Raw genomic sequence first — 27729 nt, 5'->3', positions numbered from 1 at the left:
ACCACCAACACCTCAACAACAACGTAGTCTTTGGGGACACTTAGCTTCTTTACCTGAGTCAATTATGGGGTTCATTCTGCATCCAGTCATCGAAGTGAACAAACTTCCTTTCACCAAGTCAAAGACACTCTAATGCACAATTTTTGCCAAGATCATAGAGATTCATAATTTTCAGGTATGACAACACTCACAGGAATTTTAAGATTTTCCTACATATCATTGATACAGGAGAATTGAAAAAGCAAGAGTGCAAGGAGAGTTGGAGTCATTCGGGTTAGTATTTACTGAGAAAGTCACATAGTGAAGGGAAAATGGGAACAAGTCTGACTATGGCAAAATGGCTAATGGCTTCACCAAAGAGGTTATGCATAGAGTAGAGGGGAAATTCACAGTGCACATCTAGTTTTCTGTCCTATGAACTGGAGTTCTGAAGACACGTGAGCTAATTCTGCTCCTGTTTCTTCTGAACAAGACATGGCACATGGCAAGGCAGCGATACACACGTGCTTTCAGGCAACACGTGTTTTAGGGTAAGTACTTTTGGGGTCACTGTAAAGTTATTTAATACCTGACAGTTGACATAACTGATTTAGCCATTTTAGTGAGAAGGATTTTTATTGGTAAATGAGGTTTTCAAGTATTCCAAGACTGATTTGATAGTGTTCTCAAAAAAAGTCCTACACATCATACCTTTCCCAGTGCTTTGATGCTTCATGATGTCCACATTTAGTCAGCATTCATTGTTCAGCTGCCATCACTAGGTCCTTGGAATGTGGCAAGTGGTTGAAATAATGGCCTCAGTTTCTATGGCATGGGTACAAATCGGTCTGTTAGAGCTCACAGTAAAGAGCTTTGTGGAACACTGTGCCGACCAGCAGTTTCCCTTTGTACACAGAGGCAACTGTACTGCCTTGCAACACTGTGCCATTTTCCACATAAACCTGTGTCACTTTAGGTTCTTCTGTAAGAATGTTCTGGATTTGAAGCACCTATACAAGAAATAAAATATTTTTGTTAAGTCATTTAACCTTATGCATAGAGTCATTCTCTGTAAGAAGCCATATAATCTCATACAACGAGATAAATCCTATTTTGTTCCAAAATTACACTTAATGCTCCTGTTTCCTCATTTGGGAACAGGTGGGTACTGATCTCAAGTGATCTTTAGCAGAAGTAGAGAGTATCTAGACCTACAGGGACAAGGCAGGAAATGCAAATGAGTGGCACATCCTGGATGTGGGACATTAGGGAGCAGTGGGGACTTCAGTAAATGTGGAGGGAGGAAGCTGTTACTCAGTGTGATGATTAATACTGAGGGTCAACTTGATTGGATTGAAGGGTGCAAGGAATTGATCCTGGGTGTGTCTATGTGGGTATTGCCAAAGAAGATTTGAGTCAGTGGGCTGCTGAAGGCAGACCCACCCTTAATTGGGTGGGCACAATTGAATCAGCTGCCAGTAAATATAAAGCAGACAGAAAAACATGAAAAGTCCAGATTGACCTAGCCTCCCAGCCTATCTTTTCCCCGTGCTGATGCTTCCTGCCCTCAAACATCAAACTCCAAGTTCTTCAATTTTGAGACTCTGACTGGCTCTCCTAGCTCCTCAAGCTTGCAGACAGCCTGTTGTGTGACCTAGTGATCATGTAAGTTAATACTTAATAAAATCCTATTACATATGTCTCTTTCCTATTAGCTCTATCCCTCCAGGGAACCCTGACTAATACACTCAGCAACTGCCAAATTGTTGCCATGCGGTAATTCAGGTCCATTTTCATGTATTTTAAGAGAAACCAGAGAACTGGATGTTTACACTTAATTTCTGGTTTTTAAAATGTAGCAATCTAAGAAAAAAAACGTGGTCCAAAAAGACATATCTGTACCACACTTATGCATTCTGAACTTAACCTCCCACCTCTAAATGTATAAAATTTTGTAAGTTCAGTTTCCTTCACTTAATTGAGGAGAAATGTGATTGTATCATTAATAACAGTGTATCCTGTTAAGCCAACCATAAGAAATAGCCAATATTTGATCATTCTGGCTGTCAAAAATAGCAATAGCATATGATTCAACTTAGTATGAAAAGCACTACACTGAGGCAGGAGACCTGGGTCATGCCTTGAATCTTCCACTTATCATTTGCTTCTCATCTGTAGAAGGAGAAGGATGGGACTAGATTATCTCTAAATTCCCCTTCCACTCTATCTATTATTAAGCCTTTACAATAATATATAGTGACTTGAAGGGATATCTACATCACAAAATACCAAATGTGGCAGACCGTGAAGGCTGGTGCCTGGATATAAAAGGGTCTGTGGGCGTGTTTAATATGACCTCTTAAAAACAGCAGGCACTGAAGACAGATGTCTTAGGAAATTGCCATAGCATTAACATGTAGTAGCTACTTACAGAGAAATAGTTGATGGTGCACCTTGGCTTAACTAAGCTTCTCGTTAATAAAACTAAATCACTCTTCTAGGGGCAGTGCATTAGATAATGAATTGTTATTATTTTTTGCTATTCCTTTGCAGATCAGTCATTAGAAATGAAGTGTTTTTTTCCAGAACAACAAACACAAATCCATGCTATAGCAAATGACCCAAGATCACCAAATACGCGAACAAGCAAGAACAAATTAGAATCTAACATTCTGCTCAGTTCTGAACACTGAACACTCCACAGCATACATTTCTTCAATTCTATTAAACATACCATTCAGCAACCCTAATAGCTATAAACTAGCAAAAGGCACAAAGCGTTGCTATTAAATATGATCACAATTGTCCTGTAAACCTAGAGATAAAAGGTAGGAGAGCCATAATGTAAATGGAAATGTACATTTAGTTTTTAGTTGTTTTTTCTTTTAACCCAAGATACAGGCTTTAACACTTTTTTTTTCCTGTTGGGCAGGCAAGACAGACTCTTAAAACTCAGCTTTAACAATACACAGCAGTAAACAAATATGTCAAAATGGTATACATTTAATGTATATAATAAGTATACTTAGTAGACACTGAAAACTCAGCAGATGTGTTAATACCTATATTGAAGTAGGTTGAAAATTCTTATTTGTACCCAAAATAGTCCACTGCATAAACCATGGGCACAAAAACGGAGTCTTTGAGTACCATAACTAAGATGGAAGATGAGATCTTCTAAGCCAAAATAATTCCAGCGATTTATCTTGCTACCCTGCAGGAAGATCTAGAGAGGCTGGCCATTGTGCTCCAGGACTGGTCCACTGCATGGACCTGTGCATTGCCACACAGGAAGGGGGAATTGAATAGGAAAGCAGGTAACAGATGAATGATTAAACCATAGCAGTGTGGCATCATTATGTTATTTGAGGAACCCTCAACCAGAAGCCAGCTCCCTCTCAGGCTACCCTCTCCAGACACCACGGTCTACCTGTTCTGGCTGCCAGTCTTCATTTCCTTCTTCCCTTGCCCTGGGGTACTGCATTATCCTCTGTTGAGTTCCTTACACTGTTTCCACACATTTGTATATAGTACCTTGAATAAACTCCCCTCAAATTATCCAATTTAAGTGAGCCATGTGCTTCTTGCCTAGACTCTGACTAAAGCACCTCCAAAAGTTTTTATTTCTGATCATTTGGATCATCTATCCATGTCCCACCTTTTATTTGCAAATATAATTGAGAATTATGTTTTCACTGAAAACAACAACAACAACAACAACAACAACAACAGTAGCTGGGAATAAAGTCACTCATCTGGTTCATTTTTAAAACTAACCTCAGATGCAGGAGGGTTCTCTGAGTTGTAGAAGAAGATTTTCATGCCATTGGGGTGGCATCCGACCCAAAGATCTCCTGTTTCTGGATCCACAGATATGTTATCCACGAGGGTATTAAAGTCGAGGGACTTCCAAGGTTAAAAACAAGGAGAGAACAAGACATAAAGTAAAACAAAATTGTGATGAAGCAAAATATATCAGAGAAAAGTTTCCTCTTGTCCTTGGTCACCACACTGCTTCTTCCAAGGATATAATTCTGCCCCTATTTCAATAGGACTCACAAAATTCCTCTGGCCTTTCATCTATTCTAGTATTTTGTCAGTTTTCAGGACAGAATGGGGTAGGATGAAGATACAGAAAGCCAAGTAAGACTTAAAAGTTAGACGAAATCATTTGTACCAACATCTGTGCGTGAACTAAACTGAAAAAAAGTTTTCAGTGCAGCATAAAACAGCTCCTTCTAAAATGGCATATGCAAATGATATTTTTATAAGCATTCAGAAAACAACCAGAAAATGTAGATTCACTTCTGATAAGAATGTCAATGAAATGTGGACTCTTTAATGGCTAATCATAGGCTGTGCAGCCAGAGACGAAATGATCACCCAGGGTCTTATTTTTGCCTTGGAGTTAAGAAAAAGTTTGTTCTTTAGTTTCCTGATGTTATTAAACTCCCTGTTCTTCTGCTGTTTATTCTCTAAATATAAGCTGCAAGCATGTGATGACTGCACAGATTGCTGTCGAGGCTTTGTATCAGCATCATAAATAATACCAATGATTCTTAATTCCACCATTCATCATCTTGGCTGCCTTCTACCAGAGAGAAACCTCATCTATTTGTTTACCTCTAATTCTCAGTTGGAGAAATAATATCTACCATGTACCTCAGAGGCCAGCATACCTCAGTTCCCAGAGATGCTGTAAATAACTGGTCATGATTCATTGCAAAGGCCAGGGCATGGACAGGCTGCTGCAGAAAACCAGCGCTTCCCTGTGCCTCCTACTTAAAATGAGAGCTGTCCTCACATGCCCACGGAGGGATTATAGGGCTCAAGCATCATGGCAGTCTCATTCTTGCCACCATGCAGAGCCATCAGTCTTCCTTACCCCTGAGACAGGCAAGACAGGAGGCTGCTGAGCAAACATCCCCTGGTCAAAATCAGCTTCACGCTTTCTCCATCCTTAAACCCCCATCTATTCCAGTGTAATCACACTACTCTGATACAATAATTTCTTTAAATGGAGAAAATGTTCCAGGGTTCTGCTCTTATCTTTGGAAGCAGTACAACCGATTGGTGAATTTCACAGCGGATGAAACCTACTGAGGTGAGAGTGGGAATGGGAATGGGAGAAGGGCACAGAAACCTGGAGTCCCATTCATTCAACACACAATTAGCAAGCTCCTACACGAGCTCTGCAAGGAATGCAGCACCTGGAGAGCACCAACCCAGCAGACACGGCTCCTGCCACGGAAGTGCTGACAGTTCAGCAGGGAGCCTGTTCTGAGTCCGGCGATGAACTCTTGCCTTGCAAATAAGTAATTCCTCACCATGCTAAGTCACTGAGAGACCCCTGTGTATCACATCTCACACTCCCACAAAGGCAACTGGAAAATTTTGCATTCCTTGGTCAAGAAAACGGAATAAGTTATTCTCTTTGGAAAAAACTGTATTATCTTGTTAACAAATATTCCAGGTTTTTGTGAATTGAGGTTCACTGAAGTGTGACTAATTCATTGACTAAGTCCTGGAATCTTTTTTGGAGAGAGGAGAGTATTATTTCTATTGTGATAAAATATACATAAAATTTGACATTTTAACCATTTTTAAATGTAAAACTCAGTGGCATGAAGTATATTCACAGTGATGTGCAACCATCCTCACCATTCCTCTCCAGAACTTTTAATCAGCCCCAAATGAATCCTGTGCCTACTACACAATAACTCCCTATTCTTCTCTTCCCCAAGTTCCTAGTAATCACCATTCTATTTTCTGGCTCCATGAATTGCCTGTTCTAGGTACTTCCTATTAGTAAATCATACCACATTTATCCTTTTGTGGCTGGCTTATGTCATTGAGCATAATGTTTTCAAGGTTTATCCAATGTGGTAGCATGTATCAGAACTACATTCTTTTTAAAGACTGAATAATATCCCATTGGACATAAACCCATCCACACCTCACCACAAATTTAAGATTAGCTTCCGCTAGTTTATCAAATTACTTGGCACACTCAGGCATTAAGTAACTGATATTAAGACTATCTTTCAAAGGAAAGAATAACATTACAGTCTATGAATAACCTTTTTGGGGTTTTTATAATGGGAGACAGGCATGGTCTGTTGCTGAAATTGACCTTGTCCTCGATCTCGCCCTGGTGAAAGCAGAGCCTTGACATTCAGTGGTGAATGTATGCTAGACTGGGTTCTACTCTCATGAAATTCTTTAACTTTCGTTTTCTAGAAGTACCTATTGTTAAAACCACAGCTTGTTTTTATTCCCTCAGTCAGTATGAGCATGTGAAATTCCATTTTACTTGAGCTAATACCAAACTAGCCCTGCCAGTGATTTTTAATGTCAAACACGATGTTATATTTGATGTTGCTTCAAGGTAATTTTCTCTGAGTGAGGCCCCTCATGACAGTCCCTCAGATGTGCTGACAGGAACAGTCATACTGTTGGTGCTGACAGCGCTTCCTGCAATGGGCGTTTATGGCAGGAGAGCAACATCTTGTTTTTCAGACATAGAGGGCTGCTTTCACAGGGCTCCACTTTGCTCTTGGTCTCTGTCCTCTCCTTTGTGTTTTCACCCCTTTTGACTCCACCCTTCAGACTGGACCAGAATTGGTGGGGGCAGGAGGTGAACCCCTAAAGTATGCCCAGCCCCACCACAGTAATTTAACAAGTGCCAACTAGGCAAAGCGAATTGTATCAGGAGCAAATAGAAAAACAGCCTGTCCTTGTGGAGCTTTTTTTATGTATAAAATATACATAAAATTTGACATTTTAACCATTTTTAAGTGTAAAACTCAGTGGCATGAAGTATATTCACAGTGATGTGCAACCATCCTCACCATTCCTCTCCAGAACTTTTAATCAGCCCCAAATGAATCCTGTGCCTACTACACAATCCTGTGCCTTCCCCCACCCTAGTGGGGGAATCAGGTAATAAAAGGGATGGATAAAATATATAGTATGTTAGCAGTACGTGCTGAAATGAAAAAATAAAGCAGGAAAGACGAGAGAAAATATGTAGGGGAAGGAAGCAGTTCCAGGTTTTGATGACCAAGGCGACGTTTTAGTAAAAAATGAAAGGAGAGAGCCATGGAGATCTGGAGGAAGGTCACTCCTCCAAGCAGAGGGAACAATGCCCCATTCTGAGACAGTGGCAGGAGAGGTGGGGGCAGGGACACAATGGTTGGAGGTAAATGCAGAGAGGTGACATGCTGCCAGGTCACCTGGCAGGCATTGTGAGCATGTGGGCTTCATAAACATTGTGGGGAGCAGCCCTGCATTAAGTACAAGTTGAGGCTATTTCTTGGCTTTTCCATCAACATGGAGGAAAAAGGAGACGGAAGGAAGGTGGAGGAGAGAGAAAAAGGGAGAAACGAAGGAAGAAAGGCAGGAAGGGAGGGATGGAAGGAGGATCTGGGAACACAATGCCAAGCTTAAAATTCACTAGAACAGAAAGAATGCAAGGTTCCTGGGTGAGATGTGTGGTTTGCTGTTTCCCACTCTGCAGTTGAGTAAAAATTAACAAAAAACACATAACCATGCTAATGACCCTTAATAAAGGAGTGAAAAATTGGTTCTCACCCACTCCAATTAGGCAATCCTTTTTTCCTCACATTTAATTTCACAAATCAATTAGAATCTAATTATCACTCTGCAAACTTATAGTGTTAATACATCTTACCTTCAATGGAGTTAAAGTCCAATTAGCATGCTTTTCATACACATGAATCTTATGAGCCAGCAATTCAGATATATAGACATACCTTCAAAGAAGAAAGAGCTACATCAAAGTACTAGAAGTAACACAACTGGAGAGATTACAGACAAGTTGTAATAACTTCATAGGGAAGAACTTTGCTGAAGGAATGGAAAATGGAGCCCATCTCAAATACACTACATTCTGAAAGAACTCAGTGAGTTTACAATGCACAGAGGGATTTAATCTCTAAAAAGTTCTGAAAGAGGGAATGTAGTTGTCCTTATCAGTACGGAAGGAACTTAGCCCTAACACCAACTGTTAGTATCTGGGAATAAAATGCATCACACTGTTTCTCTTTTGGTTTGTCAATTTAGTATCAAGCCACAGGTTCTGCATTTCAGAGGGTAGTGAGCTCTCTCGAGAAAGTTGCAGGAAAACCCTTTGACAGCAGCCCCTTGTTTTAGTCCAAAGAAAATATGAGAAGAAAAGCTGCTTGGCCTGTATTGAGAGAAGTCTTCCTCCTCTTCTGTCCTAACTCTGGTCCTGACCCTGTGGCTTTAGTCATACCCCATAAAGATCTGGGGTTAGTCTATGCACTATGCATCCCCCCAACAAGAAAAGAAATTACTGTCTGATTATCTTCTATTCTCAAAATCTGGTCAATGATATGAGCAATTAAAAGCTGTCCCTGCCTCTCTTTTTTTTTTTTTTTTTTTTTTTTTTGAGACGGAGTCTTGCTATGTCACCCAGGCTAGAGTGCAGTGGCACGATTTCAGTTCACTGCAACCCCCACTGCCCAAGTTTAAGTAATTCCCCTGCCTCAGCCTCCCTGGTAGCTGGGATTACACGAGCACACCACCACGTCCAGCTAATTTTTATATTTTTATCAGAGGTGGGGTTTTGCCATGAGGGCCAGGCTGGTCTCGAACTCCTGACTTCAGGTGATCTGCCCACCTCGGCCTCCTGAAGTGCTGGGATTACAGGCATGAGCCACCACACCTGGCCCGTTACTCTTTCTAAGCATATGTTACTGACTCTGAAATCCTTGATGACAACACAAGATGAGAAAGGGCATATATATGGATGGATATAGATATTTCATGTATATACCAACGCTACTCAAAATGCCGTCCCAGACCAATGCTGGTTTGCAAATTGTTTGTAGTAGGGCATACTGACTTGTTTTTCACAGTAAAATGTTCTTAATGAAGGAAGTATTGCCTTGATTTACATTTTGGTACAAGTTCCATATCTTGTCATAAACCCACACTACCGATATATGTCTACCTGCATACTATGAATCTCATTATACATTCAAATCTTTACTCAAAACAAAGCTATTTGGACATATTAAATATTCATCACAGTTCCCCCTCTTAAAATATACTTCTTTCCAAAAAGAAAATAAAACGAGTATGCTTTCACAAAGACATTTTTCATTTGATAAATTTTACTCCCTGAAAAATTAAGACATTTTACATTTTTCCTAATTTTATCTCACTAGAAAAACATGTTAAAATGTATCATATTACTTTAAAAAAGAATATATTCCAAGATGTCAACTGAGAATCTGAGTAATTCCCCTACATTTCAAAGAGTTCACATACTTGCCATCAGGTGAAACGTTGATTCCATTAGCAAAGTCAAATCTGTCTGCCACCACTCGAACTTCACTTGGACTATAGTAAACAACATATGACCATGCTAAACCCAAATATGTCTCCCAGGATCGTAAGTAGGGGTCTACAAAATAGTGATCATTTGTGGCATAAAAGTGCTCAGGTCCTACAGCAACGATATCATTCAAACTGCAATGAAAACATACACACATAATATATGAAGTTATTGAACATTACAGGATTATTAATTAGGATTCATCACTGTCTAGTCCTAAAATCAAGCTATGGGATGGAGCCTTCATGCTAGCTATAATGGAATAGAATTAATATAAAATTAGTCCTGCTGATACAATCCTTAAAGACAATCATTGGTCTAAGAAATCTGAGGAGGTGATTATAGCACTGTAACATAAAAATCCTATTATATGTATCTTAAAATAGTGTTATGTCATGTGTGTGTGTATGTGTGTATGTGTGTGTCTGTGTGTAGATATGCTAAATTCAGCAGAAATTAAATTAGGCCAGAAATCATTGTCAAGGCAAAAATGTGCTCACATATCTGTGCCCACATAGAACTCACTCTATAAGAAATGGAAAAATCACTGAACCAGCCGCCTGGATACTTGCATTTTAGTTAAAGCTCTGCTACTATTCTGCTCTGTGATCTAAGAAAAATCAATCTTTTCACAAGTCGGGTCCTCAGTTTCCTTATCTGTGAAAGCAGGATGATAGACTAGTCTATCTTGCAGCCTTAAGATTTTGTGATTCTAAACTGAATGAAATGTCCATGAACAAGAATGCTCAGAAATAGGAAAAAAAAGCTATGGCTTTTTTTTTCCTCTTTCTGATTAGGATTCTCTCTCTGTTACTGAAAATGCAAGATATATGAGTCTATTTTTCTGCTTTAATAGGTACAATAGTGAACACATAAGTGAGTCATTCTTTGCTGATTGAGGTGATGGAAGTTCCCCAGGGCCATGGTCTGGGAGAAAATTATCTCTGCTCTATTGCAGAGGGCATCATGACCAGTGCATCAGCTCTGACGCAGCTCTGAGCCCTCAGGCAAGTTAGAGAGGCATGCAGAACCTCAGTTTTCTCATCTGTAAAGAGAGGTTAAATGATTTTCCCAAAGTCATATAGCTCATTAGTAGAAGACTAAGTTTAGTCAGGATCTTAATTTGTGGAGTTGCAGTGGGAATTACAATGAGACAAGGCCTGTTGTGTGCTTTTCGGGGAGCGTGACATTTAACAAACCCTCAATCAATGGTAGCCACTATTACTATATGAAAAAAAAAAGGTCTCAGGATTTAGGATTAGTCTGAACAGGCTCCAGACGTAAATCTGCAATCTGATTTTACTCTCTCTGTTTTAAAAGTAAATTTCTGAAATTAGTATGCTTGACTATCATTTGTTTTTCACAGAAAGAAGCAGAGTGGGATGGTTACAGCAATAGCCTTGTATTGTTGATATGGGGATGTAGTAAAATAAATAAACAAATAACAAATTTTTAAAGGATAATAGAGTAATAGCTTTGAAATCCGATGGACATCATTTGAATCTTGACACTGCTTGCTATCCTTATAATGTGGGGCCACAGCATTGTCACTAAATTTTGAGCCACTTTCCTGAACCTCAGTTTTCTCCGTATACCTGGAAAAGCTAGGGTAAGAATAAAATGAAATAATGAATGCATAGTGTTCATGGGGGATGCAGAGTGCCTTTGCACCATGTCTGGCATACAATAAATGACCAATAATAACAGTTGTGATATATGAATAATAACAAGTTTAAATTATAATAGATTTGGTAATTGGAATATAATGTTATAAACAATCATAAAATATAAAGCAGAAAACACACACAGCTGACCCTTGGGTTGAGACAGCAGAACTCTAGTTAATTATGGCACTGTGGTTATTTTCAGTCTCCTTCTATGCTGCCTAAGGCTAATATTTTTGCAACTGGCTCAGGAAAAAAAATACTCCAACTCTGGAAACTTAGATAAATCTGAGATTTCCAAGATTAATTGTTAAAACACATACATTTTTTCACCATTTTGTAGTGATTTGAAGCACTGGCTCTGAACTCATGCTACCAGGATTAGAATTCCAGCTGCATCATTTACTAGTGATGTCATCTGGGGCAACTTAACAATTACTCCAGGCCTCAACTTTTTAAAAATCCAAAATGGATATAATAATAACACCTAATTCAGAAAGTACTTGGAAAACATCAATCATCTGTTTGAATTAGTTAGTGTAGCACCTGACTTACAGTGAAAGCTCATTTATTAGTAGTATTGTCATTAGCCCAGCTTCTCCATTCTACATACTTTTCCCGACTTTAAATCCTGATGTTCTTCACATTCTCCAAACACTCAGTGACCTTATTCTCTCTCCAAAATATATTTGTTAAATGAATGTATGAGTAAACTCTCCCACCAAAAGCTGTTCTCTGACCTTTTACTCATCCTAGGGGGGCAGAAGAAGACCTGAGCCGGAGTTCCTACTTGGCCACTAGTGTGTTGATTGCCTCTCATCCAGTAACTCAATTTCTCTCCAATCTCAGTTTTCTCATCCTCAAACCACCAGATAAGAAGAGGAAGGGGTCCTGGTAACACAGAGTGCATACTACATACCAGGCCCTTAACTAGGTATCTAGAGTACAAATCTAGATTTACAAATATGGAGGTAGTCAAATGCTGTACAGATATTATATAAAAATAGGTTGGGATTCTAGAAAATCATAATCATTTGGAAGTAAATGTTTTAGAAGATAGTGTCATCTTGTTCTTCTAAATCCATCACTGGCCTTACAAACTAAATCTTCATAGGGAATGTGAGGAAGTTGACTGGGATTGGGGATCCTTGGGTGTTTTATTTCACCATATGTTACATCAGCAAGGCACCTAGGGTGAAGTTCAGCATACCATAGATCTGCTATTGCATAAATTGTATGCAACCAAACAGCAGTGGAGGCAGTCTAAGGAGGTATTAGATGCACTGGATTTTGGGTCTCCTTTGGGTCTGTGTTTCTAATTCACGGAAACATCTAAGGGTCTACTTTTGAATATAAATAAATAAGCTCATGATGTCAAATTTGTCTATGAAGCCTGTTTGGGTGTGAAATACTAAGTCTGATTCTGGAGAAGAGCAAGATTTTTTTCCTGGTAATAGCTTGAATGGAGATCCTGAGGCCAGGAGCCAGCATCCAACCAGCCTAGGAAACAAGAGAGGAAAAGAATGGGCAGTCTCTGAGGGTCCTCAAAAGGTTCTTCAGAAGTGCATGTGGAGGAGTCTGTGATTAGAAATGAGAGTTGAACAGCCATACCTACTCTAGGGTCAAAAGGAAAAACTAAAAATGGATTAACTATCCACTACAGCTAAAGGGAAATAGAAATTTGATACATCTCAGTACTTAGGCAGAAGATTATGCCTGATGGTTTTTAGATGCAAAAGTGATTTTTCTTCTTCTTGAAATTTAAACAACTCCACCGTGGACTTGGCGTCTGGATGGTTCACCACCAGGAGGTGCATGGCATTATCTGAGAGATTAAAAACAAAAACGAAACATTAACTGAGCTCTCAGCTGTCAACCCTCTCTCCAAAAAGCAATTTCAACCCACCTCCAGCTAGTACTTAGGATGTCAGGCGGAAGGAATATTTTCATTTTTTTGTAGAGAGAAGCATTTGTGATTGCTCCTGTTCCAAAGAAAAGTGACTCAGGAAGAACCAGTGACAGCCTCTGAAAACCCAAAACTCCACAGGAGAAAAAAAAAATCTCAACTTAAGAATGGGTATCACTGACACTAAAACTCCAAAGAACTCTTTATGTTTTCCAGCTCCAATGGTCTCCACGAGATGCACAGTTGCCATGAAAGGGAAAAAAATCTATGGGAACTCCCAGTATGAGAAGGTGTGCTCAGGTGTAATTTACACAGCGTGAGATGATAAATTCCACAGAACATCATCTGAGAAATAGCAAACAAAAGCAGCTTCCTTGGGTCACTGGGACTTTAAAAACACAAAGGAGACCAGTCTAAGTGGTCAAGAATGTGTGATCAGAGTTGACAAAGTTAGATTATGGTCTTTGCTTCAAGAAAGAAGTCTTTTGAAACCTCTGAAATGATCAAATTGGTGAGATTTTTTGGTTGGTTGTTTTGAGACGGATTCTCACTCTTGCTTCCTGGGCTGGAGTGCAATGGCACAATCTCAGCTTACTGCAGCCTCCACCTCCCAGGTTCAAGTGATTCTCCTGCCTCAACCTCCTGAGTAGTTGGGATTACAGGTGTCCACCACGATGCCTGCTAATTTTTGTGTTTTTAGTAGAGACGGGTTTTACCACGTTAAGATGCAAAATTTGGCAGGTTGAACAAAGGAGGTTTGAACAGAGAAGGCAGCTCAGATGCTTTTCGTTAACCCATTCAGCAAACAAGTATTATTTTAGTTGGCATTAAATGCTACAAAGGAAAAATACAACAGGGTAAAAGAATAGAGAGTAATGAGGTATTATCTTCATGGGAGTTAGGCATGTTCTTTCTGATGAGGGGATGTTAGAGCAAAGACTTAAGTGAAATAAGAAAATGAATAAATGGATATCTAGAGAAAGAGCATTCCAGGCTGAGAGAAGAAAGTGTACAAAGGCCCCGGGGCAGAACTTCCTAGACATACTCACTCAATAGTGAGGTTGTGGTGGAAGCAGAGTGAAGGAAAGAGAGAGTGGGGCAGTGAGAGGGCTGAAGCTATAGGGAGCCAGAATCAGTCTTGTTAGGGCTTAAGGTGAAGATCCAGGCTTTGCTCACTGGGGGATTTGAGCTAGGGAATAACATGACCTGAGGCTACAGCAGTAATCCAGGCACATGGAGAGAAGGGACCGGACCAAGAGGATGCCACTGGCAATAAAAGGCAGGAAAGGTCATGAGAGGCATTTAACAGGAAGTATCCAAAGGCCCTGAATATAGCTGAGGAATGAGGGTGACAGAAATCAAATTCAAGTGAGGATTAAATCCTGGATTCACATTCAGTGCAGTGGATTCTACTTCTAGAAATTTATCCTAAGGATATACTTACAGAAAATACACGTACAAGAAAGTTTATTTTGGCATTGTTTGCAATGAGCATAAAAGTGGGAACAACCTAAGTATCTGTCGACAGATGAGCTATATTACAGTGCTCCCACACAACCGAGTCCCCAACCGCCTCAGCAAAGCAGTTGCAAATGTGCTGTCATATAAAGGAGTCCTTGATGTAGTGTTTAATGCAAAAGCAATTTATAGCAGGGGTTGTGTAATATTACCTCATTTTTATTTTAAAAAGTATCCACACATCAAACAATGTATTTCTTTGCACTTAAAAATATTTTTAAAATAAAATGTAATGGCGATGAATAGGTGGATGAGTGGAGAGTCCACTGAAAGGGACATGTGTGTCTGTGTGTGTGTGTGTGTGTGTGTGTGTGTGAGTGAGTGATATGGGGAAAAGAAGGAAAGATAAAAGGATGGAAAATCATTTTCAACATTTTGAGTCTAGTAAGCACCTGCGTCATTTAAAGTAAAGGGCCACTTTATGCGAAAAACCCTCAATAAGCTAGGTATTGACAGAACGTATCTCAAAATAATAAAAGCTATTTACGACAAACCAACAGCCAATATCATACTGAATGGGCAAAAACTGGAAGCATTCCCTTTGAAATCTGGCACTAGACAAGGATGCCCTCTCTCACCTCTCCTATTCAATATAGTACTGGAAGTTCTAGCCAGAGCAATCAGGCAAGAAAAAGAAATAAAGGGTATTCAATAGGAAAGGAGGAAGTCAAATTTTCTCTATTTGCAGACGACATGATTGTACATCTAGAAGACCCCATCGCCTCAGCCCAAAATCTCCTGAAACTGATAAGCAACTTCAGCAGTCACAGGATACAAAATCAATGTGCAAAAATCACAAGCATTCCTATACATCAATAACAGATTTAAAGAGAGCCAAATCAAGAACGAACTGCCATTCACAATTGCTACAAAGAGAATCAAATACCTAGGAATACAACTAACAAGGAACGTAAAGGACCTCTTCAAGGAGAACTACAAGCCACTGCTCAATGAAATAAGAGAGGACACAAACAGATGGAGAAACATTCCATGTTCATGGTTAGGAAGAATCAATATCGTGAAAATGGCCATACTGCCCAAAGTAATTTACAGATTCAACGCTATCTCCATCAAGCTACCAATGACCTTCTTCAAAGAACAGAAAAAAGACACCTTAAACTTCATATGGAACCAAAAGAGGGCCCACATAGCCAAGTCAATTCTAAGCAAAAAGAACAAAGCGGGAGGCATCACACTACCGGACTTCAAACTATACTATAACAGTAATTAAAACAGCATGGTACTGGTACCAAAACAGAGATATAGACCAATGGAACAGAACAGGGGCCTCGGAGGCAACACAGCATATCTACAACCATCTGATCTTTGACAAACCGGACAAAAACAAGCAATGGGGAAAGGAGCCCCTGTTTAATAAATGGTGTTGGGAAAACTGGCTAGCCACGTGCAGAAAGCAGAAACTGGACCCCTTTCTGTCACCTTACACTAAAATTAACTCCAGATGGATTAAAGACTTAAACATAAGACCTAATACCATAAAAACCCCAGAAGAAAATCTAGCCAAAACCATTCAGGACATAGGTGTAGGCAGGACTTCGTGACCAAAACACCAAAAGCATTGGCAACAAAAGCCAAAATAGGCAAATGGGACCTAATCAAACTCCACAGCTTCTGCACAGCAAAAGAAACAGTCATTAGAGTGAATCGGCAACCAACAGAATGGGAAAACATTTTTGCAGTTTACCCAACTGACAAAGGGCTGATATCCAAAATTTACAAAGAACTAAAACAGATTTACAAGAAAAAAACAAACAAGCCCATTCAAAATTGGGCAAAGGATATGAACAGATACTTTACAAAAGAAGACATACGTGAGGCCAACAAACATATGAAAAAATGCTCATCATCACTGGCCATCAGAGAAATGCAAATCAAAACTACATTGAGATACCATCTCAATGCCAGTTCGAATGGTGATCATTAAAAAATCTGAAGACAACAGATGCTGGAGAGGATGTGGAGATATAGGAACACTTTTACACTGTTGGTGGGAGTGTAAATTAGTTCAACCATTGTGGAAGACAGTGTGGTGATTCCTCAAGGACCTAGAAATAGAAATTCCATTTGACCCAGCAATCCCATTACTGGGTATATATCCAATGGATTAAATTGTTCTACTATAAGGACACATGCACACGAATGTTCATTGCAGCACTGTTTACAATAGCAAAGACCTGGAACCAACCCAAATGCCCATCGATGATAGACTGGACAGGAAAAACGTGGCACATATACACCATGGAATATTATGCGGCCATCAAAAACGATGAGTTCGTGTCCTTTGTAGGGACATGGATGAACCTGGAAACCACCATTCTCAACAAACTGACATAAGAGCAGAAAATCAAACACCGCATGTTCTCACTCATAGCCGGGTGTTGAACAATGAGAACACATGGACACAGAGAGGGGAGCACTACACACTGGGGTCTCTTGGGGGGAAATAGGGGAGGGACAGTGGGTAGTGGGGAGTTGGGGAGAGATAGCGTGGGGAGAAATACCAGATATAGGCGAAGGGAAAGAAGGCAGCAAATCACACTGCCACGTGTGTACCTATGCAACTATCTTGCATGTTCTTCAAATGTACCCCAAAACCTAAAATGCAATTTAAAAAAAAGAAAAATAAAGAAAAATAAAGGGCCAATGAAAATAATAACAACACCCCTATTTGGAGATGTTCTTCTAGAAGGCAGGCACTGTGGCACTGGTTTGAAAGTTCTGACATAGAGAAAATAGGGAGGAAGTAAAAGATCAAACCTCTGAGGTCGTGCTCAGGGAAGTGGTAATGAGTGACAAAACAATGAATTGGGGAGAAAACCTACAGTAAGATCAGAACTGGAATGGCTAAGTGCACTGCAGTATCAGAGAAGAGCAAGTTTTGTAAAGGAGAAAGTGGTCAACAGCATAAAAGGAGGTGAAGGAATGAAGGGACGAAGGAAGGAAGGAGAGGAAGGAAAGGAAGAGAGGAGATTTGTTAATAGGAGTATCATTGATGACTTTCAAGGTAGCAATTTTAGCCACCCACAGTGGGGAAACTCCAGAAGAGGAACTGAATGAGGGATTGTCTGATGATAAAATGGAGGCAATGGGTATAAACGTGGCTCTTAACCCTGGTCTTACATTTTTATCAACTGAACAAGTTTTAACAAGCACTATGATCCAGGCCTCCCTCAGACCAATGGAATCAGAATCTATAGAGCTGGGGCCTGGGCATTGAATCTTCTTAAATCATTCAGGTGCTACCATGTGCAACTGGGGCTGAATGTTAATACAGAGACAAGGAAGTGACAGCAAATAGAGAGGGATAAATGGGTTAAAGATATAAAGGATGGCACCAACAAGTTATATTGAAGAGGGCCAACATGCAGAACAGCATTTTGAACACAGAGCAGAGGAACCAGCAGACAGGAGACACTGAAGTGATGGGGCTGGCAGAAAGCTGACCATGGTGACTTTCCGTCACTGGACATATAGGTTACAGTGCCTTGGGTTAGAAAAATCTGTTCCTATAAATGCCTGAGTCTTGAAAATCGTTTAAAATGGAAAAGCTATAATGATCAGGGCTGGATATTATTATGGTAATTATAGGAATAATGTTAATGTTGGTATTTTACAAAATTAGGTGCTTTACAAATCTTAAATATTTTAGCATTCTCAAGTATTTAAGTGGTTTTATATAAGGTTCGATTAACATAGGGGGTAAGTTTAAAACTCAGAGTAAGAACATTATTCATGATTATGCTTTGTTTTGATGAGAAAAAATAATTCGTTTATTGGCATGTTTTTCTGTTTTGTTTTAAATTTGGTTTTGATTTTAATAAACAGTCAATATTGTTACCTTCATCTATGAATGTGCTAATCCCATGAGGGTTAAATGAAGATAAATCAAATTTACTTCCAGTGATCTCCAATTCCAACACTGTTGGATCTTCTTCATTTAGGTCCATCAGAAGTATTTTTCCAGGTGTGTTGGGGTCGAAGCTCATTATTCCAGGATATTTTAATCCCTTATACAGCATGGAGGAGAAAAAATCAAGCACAATACCAGTACTTCAAATGCTAATGGAGGTGCTGGATGGGTTCATATTGACTGCTCCTAACCACAGGGCTGGACAGATGGCCACATAGGAAGCCTCTTAGTTAGCTTGTATGATGGGTCCCCACATGCTCCACTAGGCCACCCCACACAAACCCTTTCATCCTCTGCAGCAAAGTCATATGTGCACCACACTACAGCTTCCAGCCCAGGAGAAAAATCAAAAATGGAAGAGCAGACCAAAGCAGCAATTAATAATAACCCTCAATGATATAAGCAAGGAATACAGAGAGAACATTGGTTATGGCTTTTAAACTGTTCCCTGGTAGGTCCTTGGAAGCATCTCAAAGATAAAGTTTTAGTGGGCCAGAGGAACTCCTCCTTTCTTACCCTTCAATCAAAACAACAAAGCTATTGTTTTATATATTGGGTTCCCATATAAGATTTTGCTTGAAATATGCCTTATGTTGCTTAACAAATGTTTGCAAGACATTGCTTTCCAGGATGACCAGTCTACCATCTTCGTAAGAGAAAACTGGACTAAATAAATTACAAGAGGTAGCAAAGGTTTTTATATGGCTGGATGATTGTCTATGGTTTCCTATCAACTCTGTTATGTTATGATCCCTAGACCAGATGGTGCACTTCTTTTGTTTTGTGCTATATTAGCTACCATAGCAATCTATATGCAGGAGAATTTCAACAAATATGATAGATTCTCTCTTCAAGGTTTGGGAATTGTGGGATGACTTATCAACAATTTTAAATTAAAGGGCTTAATCTGAAAGATGTTAAAAAAATGTAAAAGTTGAAATGACATGGGAAGTAGTATATATTAAATGTATACTTAATTTAGCAAATATTTGAATATGGCAATTTTAAGTGCTTCAAGGAATAGATAGTTGAATGGGAAAACCATTCTTGAATACATTGAACTCAAAAACAAATTTCTGCAATAGAAGCTAAGGTAATATGAGTTAAATGTAGATCCAAGAACACAAATATGCATAGAACACACATGATCATAATTATAGCACTATTGTAAATGCATACACAGTTTGTTTTTTAAACCATAACTGCTCATTTTATTTGAAAGTGGGCATTGGTATACAGAAAGCCTAAGTGAAAGACTTAAACTGCAGGTCCTAGAAAACGTTCTAGAACACAGAAAGTAAAAGAAAGCACTCACGGAGCTAATGAAAGCCAGTCCATTAGGCAGTATCTCCAAGTCTTCAGAGCCAGTTTCTACCAGAAAAAAAAGAATAGAAAGTACAGGTTGTTTCATATCATTGCAGAAAATGGATCAAATTCTTCATCACACCTCACCTGAAACTGGGGCTATATATTACTCTTATTTAATAGGTTCAGAATAATTCATTCTTTCATTTATTCAAACTGATGAATGTGACTATATGGAAATTTTAAATATATTAATATATTAACAAGTATAATTGAAATTTACACTTACTATATTTGTTTTAAATTGATGGACTAGACCTTTTTCCCCAGAAACTGAATCCTCTTAAAGTTCATAGAAATTCACAAGATGTACAAAACCCATGATTATTTGAAAAGAACTTGCTGTTTTCTAAAGATACAGGGTAAATTACAAATATATGTTATACTTAATAGTTCCAAATCAGTAAAACCTTTGGAAAGCCAAATTGAAAATATAAGCAAATTCCAAATACTTAAGTTAAAATGGGGATACATTTTAGGTGATCAAGAATATGAATTATTACTAATTATAAACATCAGTAAAATATCACTGTCTTCAAGTTATACTTTAAGTACATGTAAATTTTTAACGTTTCAATTTATGTAGAGAAAAATGAACTATTTGATAGGTATTTATACACTTAGTTGAAATGTATGCTTTTCAAAAACCCAGTGATATCTGATATCAATGTCATATTTTTCTAGAAAAAAAGTTGCACCATAAGGTATCTAGTGAAATTTAATAATACTACGTCTTCTGGTCTAGCCTCCTGAGATTTAACCAACTGAGATGAATAATTCTAAAGGAACAACAACAACAACAACAAAACCCCAAAACATAACAAAAGCAAAACACCAGCTGGAGAGCTAAGCCCAGGGACTCTCCTTGTTGGTTACCTCCTAGTTGCAATTCTCCTACCCTTTTATCTTTGCTGATAGGGCCTGCCTCCCACAATGGAGGCCTGATAATTACTTTCCCAGCTTCCTTTGCAGCTGGGGCAACAGCCTGTCTTCCAGTTCTTAGGAATGAAATCTAAGAGGAAATCTGCTGAGAGCTTCTGGAAAAAATTTTCCTCTCCGATATCAAAAGAGAGGTGCATAAGGAGAAGCCTTGTGATAATTGCAAAGGCCTGTCAGAACTTTTCTTAAAAAAGTTAACTTTATTCACTGTTTTATCTGGCTCTCCCTCCCCTCTTCTGCCATCTCCTCAGGTTAGATTACCATGGAATCAAACATTATTCTATTATTTTTTTTTTTGCTCTATTGATCAAACCAAAACAAACAACCAAAACTTCCAACACCTTGGCAATATATTGGTGAAGTCAAAAGTCAAACAACATGGTATTTATCATTAACTACCATTGATTCTCATGGTTCAAAGTTTTATTTTTGGACAAAATTTAACAGGCACATTAATCACATAAAAAGCAAAAAAATATTAGAAGTTCAAATGAGACCCTTCTTCCTCTCACATACATACCAATTCCTTTAACTAAATTACACTTAGGAAGTTCCATGGGTTCTACCTCTCGGAAAGCATTAAGTCGTGTTCTGTGGGGAAGAAAGAAATAAAACACACATAAAAGTATTCAGAAATTATAATTAAGTTGCAATGGTAAGCAGCCCCACAAGTTCTCCTGCACTGTACCTTGCCTGAGTTTCAACTCCAGAGTTAGTGGTCCCTGCCACCTGCAATTTTTCCAGGCAAGGCCAGGGCAAGACAGGTGGGGAACTCTGTGTACAATATTTACTATTTGTTTAGCAGAGGTGAATAGGTATACAAAAGAGATACCTAGTATACTCTCCAGGGCTCTGTGTACTTTGGCAGGAACAGGAGCAATTTCATCAGTGTGTAAGGACCCCTAGGTGGAAAGTCTGAGTAAATGGCAACATGGTTCCAGTTTATTCCATTGATATTTTGGAGTTGCTGACAGATGGGCAGCCTCCTACTCATATGCCCAGTCTCTCTCCACAGCCTGAACTGGGCATCTGCTTTATGATGTAGCACTTGAAAAATGCAAGTATGTTGAAAGGATTTGTAACTTCAGAAAATCATACACAAGGCCTGCATGTAAAAAGGCATTTCACACACACACGTGTACTCACACATGAACGCACATATACACAGGGGCAACTTATTACCTATGAGTGCATAAACACCATGGGGAACGTCTGAGTAAAGGACAAAGGAAAAGTGAACAGATGTGACAGGGAAGTACCAGCTGGCTGTCTGAACAGAGCAAAGCAACTGATGTGGCATTTGAAAGATGTCAGCACAACCAAGAGATTTAAACAATAAACTTTTTTTTTTTTTTGAGAACTAGTGATACAATATTGTCATAGCAAGTAGTGACAATTATCCAAAAATCCCTAGAAATCTTATTTGGCTTTAAATAGGCTGAGAAATTTACTTGTCCTTCTGATGATTTGAACTCACAGGAGGAGGAGGATGGGCTACTGGGGTAACAGACATGCTGGATAAAATTATTACTGATGTGGTAAGAAATGATAGGAATTTGGGGCAATTGGCCTTTCATTCATTCATTCAGGAAAAAAAAATGAGTATGTTTCTACCATCAAACCACTGGCTATCAATTTCATGCTCTAAGAAAATCTGATCTAAGAGGCAAGGAGTGGGGTCCAGTAATCTGCTTTGTAAAGTACTGCCATTTGTCCCAACGCACAACCAGAGTAAAGAACCACCAGTCTAGGCACTATAAATACAGAGATGAGTGAATAGATGAAGACAGCTTGGTCTGTGATGAGATTGTGGTTTTCTAATTGATAGATGTGAACTTAGAAGACTTCAAAGGAAAGATGGAATCTGTCCCATTACCGGAGAAATGGAAAGGCATTTCAAAAATGGAAATCTGACATTATAATTGCAAAAATCCACAATAAGGAAATAAAAAGGGAAGTGATAGAACAGTGGCTTACAAACTTTTCAGACTGAGACTCACATTAGGAAAAGTATTTTATATGGTATGAACACCCAGTACATGGACACATATATACATACACATCTGAATCAAGCTTCACAAAACAGTACTTGCCCTCACCTTTGTGACTCATTCCTAACTTTTCTGTCCAATTATGTTTCATTTATTTTAAAATGTTGGTAATTATCTACTAAGTTGATTTTGTTACCCACCATTTAAAAACAACCCCATGTAGTGAATATTTGCAGCATGCCCTCAAGGAACAAAAAGGCAGGTACAAGATGTTAAAGGTGATAGTCATAGCCAAGGAAAACACTAAGACTGGCATGGAAGGAGAGATTCAAGGATGTAAAAATCACTAAATGGGCCAAGGCTTGTGAAAAACACCAAGGATAGTCAAATTCACTTTCTTAGACTCAAAACCACATGGGAAGAATACGCATGCTGCCTGGCTCACAAGGGTCACCAAACATATGGGTTCACAAAAGATACAAAGGGCCCTTTTCCCTATATCTCTTTCATACCTCTTTTTATTTGCTCACACTTTCCCCTTCACCTAGAATGTTCTTTATAACAGTTAAGAAGTGGCTGAGCAGGTATTGGAACTCAAGTATGAACACAAAGCTCACATTCAGTTCTCTAACCAGGCAAAATCTACAGACAACACTGCTTAAGAGCTGGAAGATGCACCTGAAAACTAACCCACCTGTGTTATTATCCTCCAGTTCATATTTTTTCTACCTCATCTTCAACGTATTAGGAAATATCTTGTCAAAGGCTTAAGTCCAAATGTTCTGGGCCTATGAGATAAGGTTCAATGTCTGAGATAAGTCTCTGATTCACTAGACTCTGAACTCTGTGCAAAAATCACACAGCCTTTGCTGTGAACTTGTCTGAGTCTGCTTTGTGTTGCTATAAAGGAACATCTGAGGCTGAAAAACTGATAAAGAAAAAAGGTTTATTTGGCTTATGATTCTGGATGCCTGGAAAGTTCAAGATTGGGCATCTGAATCTGGTGAGGGGCTCAGGTTGCTTCCACTCATGGCAGAAGATGAAGAGGAGCCAGTACCCACAGAGATCAAGAAATGAGAGAAGATGTAAGAGAGGGCTCCCCAGTACTCCTGGGGAAGACCCCTACTCATGATGCTTTGTAGCTTCTCCTAGTCTTCTGTGTTGGGATTAATAATGCCTTAGTTCATCCTCAAGAATCTTCACATACACATCTGTCAACTTTCTTACCATATTGTTCTGCAGCTGTCAGTTTTTGATCTTTTGCTCCCAGTAGATTCTAAAATTGGTGAGTGAATACTGCATCCTATTCATTCTTATAACCTCTAGCAGGAACACAATGTTTGCAAAGAGAAGGTACTCAGCAGATGTCTACTGACGTGTTTCCCGGCGATACTAGGCAAGTACATCAGACTGAGAAGATGGTGTTGGTTGCATTCATAGGGGAGAATGTATGGTTGGAAGATTATTTGTCCTTATCTCAGAATTTCAATGAGGTATGATTATAATACATACTTAAGTAATCACTCATTAGATTTCATAGGTGGATTTTTGAGATCACATATGACAGCTATAAAAGCTAACAATTATAGGATATCTGCTATATGCCTGATTTTTATATATATGTACACATATACACATATATGTATATATGTGATTTATTATATGTGTATATGTATATACATTTATTTTTTATTTATATATTTATATAAACGTGTGTGTGTGTGTGTGTGTGTGTGTGTATATATATATATATATATATATGCTGTAATATGTATTATTATCCCCTAATTTTCAGGTGGAGAAACAGGCTGGAACTCTTCTGGAATAAAGTGACAACTTGAAAGTTGCAGAAATGAGATCTAGCCCAGGTCATCAGGAATCTGCCACTACTCCCTCCCCACAACTGTGTTGCCTACAGCAAGCATGGAATGGTAGAAATACATTGAGAGACCCAATGTTAGCTTTGTGGTTTCCTTCTGAGAAGGGGATCTCAAGTGTTCTCACATATTGCAATTGGCAACGTAGGGACAAGGAAGCTGCCATACAGATGTAGCGCTGCAACATTCCATAGCCCAAGTTGGGGTTTGGGGAGGGGAGCTGTTTTTACCATCATCCAAGGCATTCCCTGGACTTGTGCAGTGCATATCCTGCGAGGCCACATGCAGTTGATTATAAAGATGGGTGGGAGACTCGTGGTCTAGGGGAGCTCTCTCAGTTCCTTTCTCTGTGCTGCTCCCACCTGAGAAACTCGGAAATCTCTCGAGGCATTCCTTGCATGCTGCCACAAGTTCCCTCCAGCCTAGACCTATATAGCTTCCTGTGAGCCCCACACATATACACTCCAAGTCTGAAGAAAAAAAAGGATGCATCTACCCTGGGGATTTGGCTCACTCCTGATGCAGGCCTATCCTGATGCAGGATATCATCTCTTCCCTTCTCTCCCTGGGGCAGATGCATGATCTCTAATCCCCCAGGGAGTTTGTTCAGTGATGCTGGTTCTGATTCAACAGTGTGGGGCAGGGCTTGAGATACGGCATGTGCAGGGAGCCTCTAGGTGATGCTCAGGCAGCTGGTCCCCAGACTCAGTTGAGTAGCTAGGTTTTAGGGGCTTCCTACAGTGAGTACAATTTTCCTTACTTCCTCTGTCTGGGCCACTCCAGGAGTCTCAAAACCCAATCTTTATCTATATATTTTTATCTATACCTGTAATCTCCTATGGCAGCCAACAGCACTGTGACTAATGAAAACTCACAAACTGTAATTTTTCCATGATTTAAAATCCAAGATTACCAACTGCTTTTTACATTTTTATAGCATTCTGTTACTTAAAATCTTAGAAAAAAACTCCACAATAAATAGTAAAAACCCATTCTGAATGTAAGCTTCTAATTAGTCCAGAAGATCATATAATTTTTTTATATTTAGTTTTCATTAAGTTTTACTTTAGTGTAAATAAGACATTATTGACTAAACCTTAGAGACTAGGATGATCTCTAGACTTTGAACTCTTGTAAAAAGTTATGAAACTTCTGATACATTCTTAAAACATCCCCACACCCCTTACATAGCACTTAACTGTTAAATACTTAAGAAAGAAACAAGAAATTAACATTTATTGAATAGCTGCTCTGTCCCAGGCAGGTGTATATTACCATTTCCAGTTTAATGAAACAGCTAACGTTAGAGATGTAAAGTGATTTGCCCAAATCCCATACTTAAGGGGCAGAGGTAAACCCCAGGACATCAGATGCTGGCTCCAGGGTTCCCTCTTCTCCACCTGCCCCCACTAAAGTGGGCCATCACAGCACACGTTAGCTCCCACCTGCTCAGGTCCACATGCAGTTTTGCTGTGGCTCTCAGTAGACTCAAATTGAGAATCTTCAAGCCTGGAAGGTTTGTTATGCCAGGCAATCAAGGTGCAGAAGGGATGGGATTCCTTTCCCTAATTCACAAAATATCAGGAGAACCCCCTCCTGGTTAGTTTCTTGCTGGGTTGAGAAGTGAATCTGTAGTCAGAGCGCACAAATCTTCAAGAAAAATTAATTCGTGTCTACTGACAACCTGGCCACTCACACTCATGGCAATTGCCTCCTTATCCCATGTCTCAAGCCATGAGCAAGGGTTTGTTTTCAAGTGACACATGATGGCTCAACAAACATTTCTGAACCCCCCGCGCAGTGCATCTAGTACCTGCCTATAAATGTTCTGTTAACAGCCTTGGACCCTACTTTCTGGGGGTTCATGGAGCTGGCAGGGGGTAAGGCAGACGAAGGCTGCAGCCCTCACCAAAACCTACTTACTGGTAAGAAAACTGGTGGTTCCTGAAGAGTGCCAGTCCCAGCCCCAAGAGAGTGAGAACAATCAGCTTCGCCATGGTTGGGGACAGACGGATGGATGGGCTCAGACACCGACGGGCTAGGAGACTGCCTGCCTGCAGCTGCAGCCCCGCTCAGACAGCTTTGGGACTGGCCAGTCCCGCCCCTCCCCGCCGGGTCCGCAGCCCGCTGGGCAGACCAGGTGCACGGAAGGCGTGGCTCGCAGTCAGCCCACACCGCCAGGGCTGCGCTCCTTGAGCCAAGCGCCTCATTTTGCTCCCTCCAACTGTAAAGAGAGAAGACCGAGAATAGGTGCCTAGTCCAGTTGGGGAGGGGAGATCAAGCAAGCTGAAGAAAATAGCTGTGGGAAAGGACAGTCAAGCTTTGGTGAGCATTCGCTTTGTGCCAACCGGATCCTTGGGGCTCAGAGGAATTTAGTAGCTTGATCACGGTGACAGCCAAAAAAGTGAGGAAGGGAGGGCTGTAGTAGGAACCCCTAAGATCTAACTTTTCTTAGGGGTTACCACTCTGTGCCACCTTCCAACATCTGGATTTCAAGCATCTTTCTCTCAACACAACTTCTGATCTTACAGTTCACTCAAGTACATCCCCACACAGCTCATTCATTTCCTCATGCAGTTGACATGTATTGAGTACCTGCTATGTGCCAAGCACTGCTCTAGATGCTAGAGAACAGGACAAAAAGTCTTCCTCAAGCTTACGTTCATTTCGGTGGGGTAGTCAATTGAGAAATCAGCACAACATGTCGCTATGGCATATATAATGCTCTAGGTGATGCATGTGTGTATTATGGATATGTACATATGTTATGAAGAAAACACATAAACAAGAAAGGAGATAAAGAATATCCTCTGCTTAAGAACGGGCAGTCAGGGAAAGCCTCACTGTTAAGGGGACATTTGACTAAAGACCCAAAGGAGGTGCCTCTGTACAACCCCATCTCCCTTCTCTGCTGTCTGCTGTTACTATGAATGATTTGCTCTGTCTCTTTCCTTCTCAAGGCTTTTGGTCACAGTTATACTTTCTCTCTTCTGCAACATCTGTCCTTTCATCTTTTCCGGAATATTGCCAGACAATACCAACATGCTTTACTTATCACCCTTAGTTTTCTTGGGGAAGTGCTTCTTTGGCCTCACATTGTAACTACTTCCCTCTTTCCCTGCTCCTTCTGAACACTTACTCTTCAGCCTTGAGCTTCCATGTAGTAAATTTGAC

The 27729-nt window shown here is 39.7% G+C and overlaps 1 protein-coding gene across 1 annotated transcript; it reads right to left on the bottom strand.

The window, feature by feature from the left end:
• Window positions 1-585: 585 nt before the first annotated feature.
• On the bottom strand, window positions 586-26775 carry PON1 (paraoxonase 1). The gene is made up of 9 exons (XM_032252923.1): window positions 26479-26775; window positions 21208-21278; window positions 19699-19754; window positions 18312-18480; window positions 12727-12853; window positions 9298-9498; window positions 7673-7754; window positions 3757-3885; window positions 586-989 (listed from the first exon to the last, which is right to left on the bottom strand). Exons 1-9 carry the CDS (start codon window positions 26550-26552, stop codon window positions 831-833), a joined length of 1068 nt encoding a protein of 355 aa, XP_032108814.1. The 5' UTR covers window positions 26553-26775; the 3' UTR covers window positions 586-830.
• Window positions 26776-27729: the final 954 nt, after the last annotated feature.

This window comes from Sapajus apella, unplaced genomic scaffold (genome assembly GCF_009761245.1).
Source record: "Sapajus apella isolate SASKATOON/1434 unplaced genomic scaffold, GSC_monkey_1.0 scaffold81, whole genome shotgun sequence".
Taxonomy (NCBI): Eukaryota; Metazoa; Chordata; class Mammalia; order Primates; family Cebidae; genus Sapajus; species Sapajus apella.
Note: the sequence above shows the minus strand (reverse complement) of the source record. Positions and strands in the feature narration are given on the sequence as shown.

Excerpts from the sequence above, each read along its gene's own strand:
- PON1 (XM_032252923.1), bottom strand. The coding sequence starts at position 26,552 with ATGGCGAAGCTGATTGTTCTCACTCTCTTGGGGCTGGGACTGGCACTC. Across the intron at positions 19,755-21,207 it reads TAATTTAGTTAAAGGAATTG|AAACTGGCTCTGAAGACTTG; the intron begins GTATGTATGTGA and ends TTTTTCTGGTAG. Across the intron at positions 7,755-9,297 it reads AACGTTTCACCTGATGGCAA|GTATGTCTATATATCTGAAT; the intron begins GTATGTGAACTC and ends TCTTCTTTGAAG.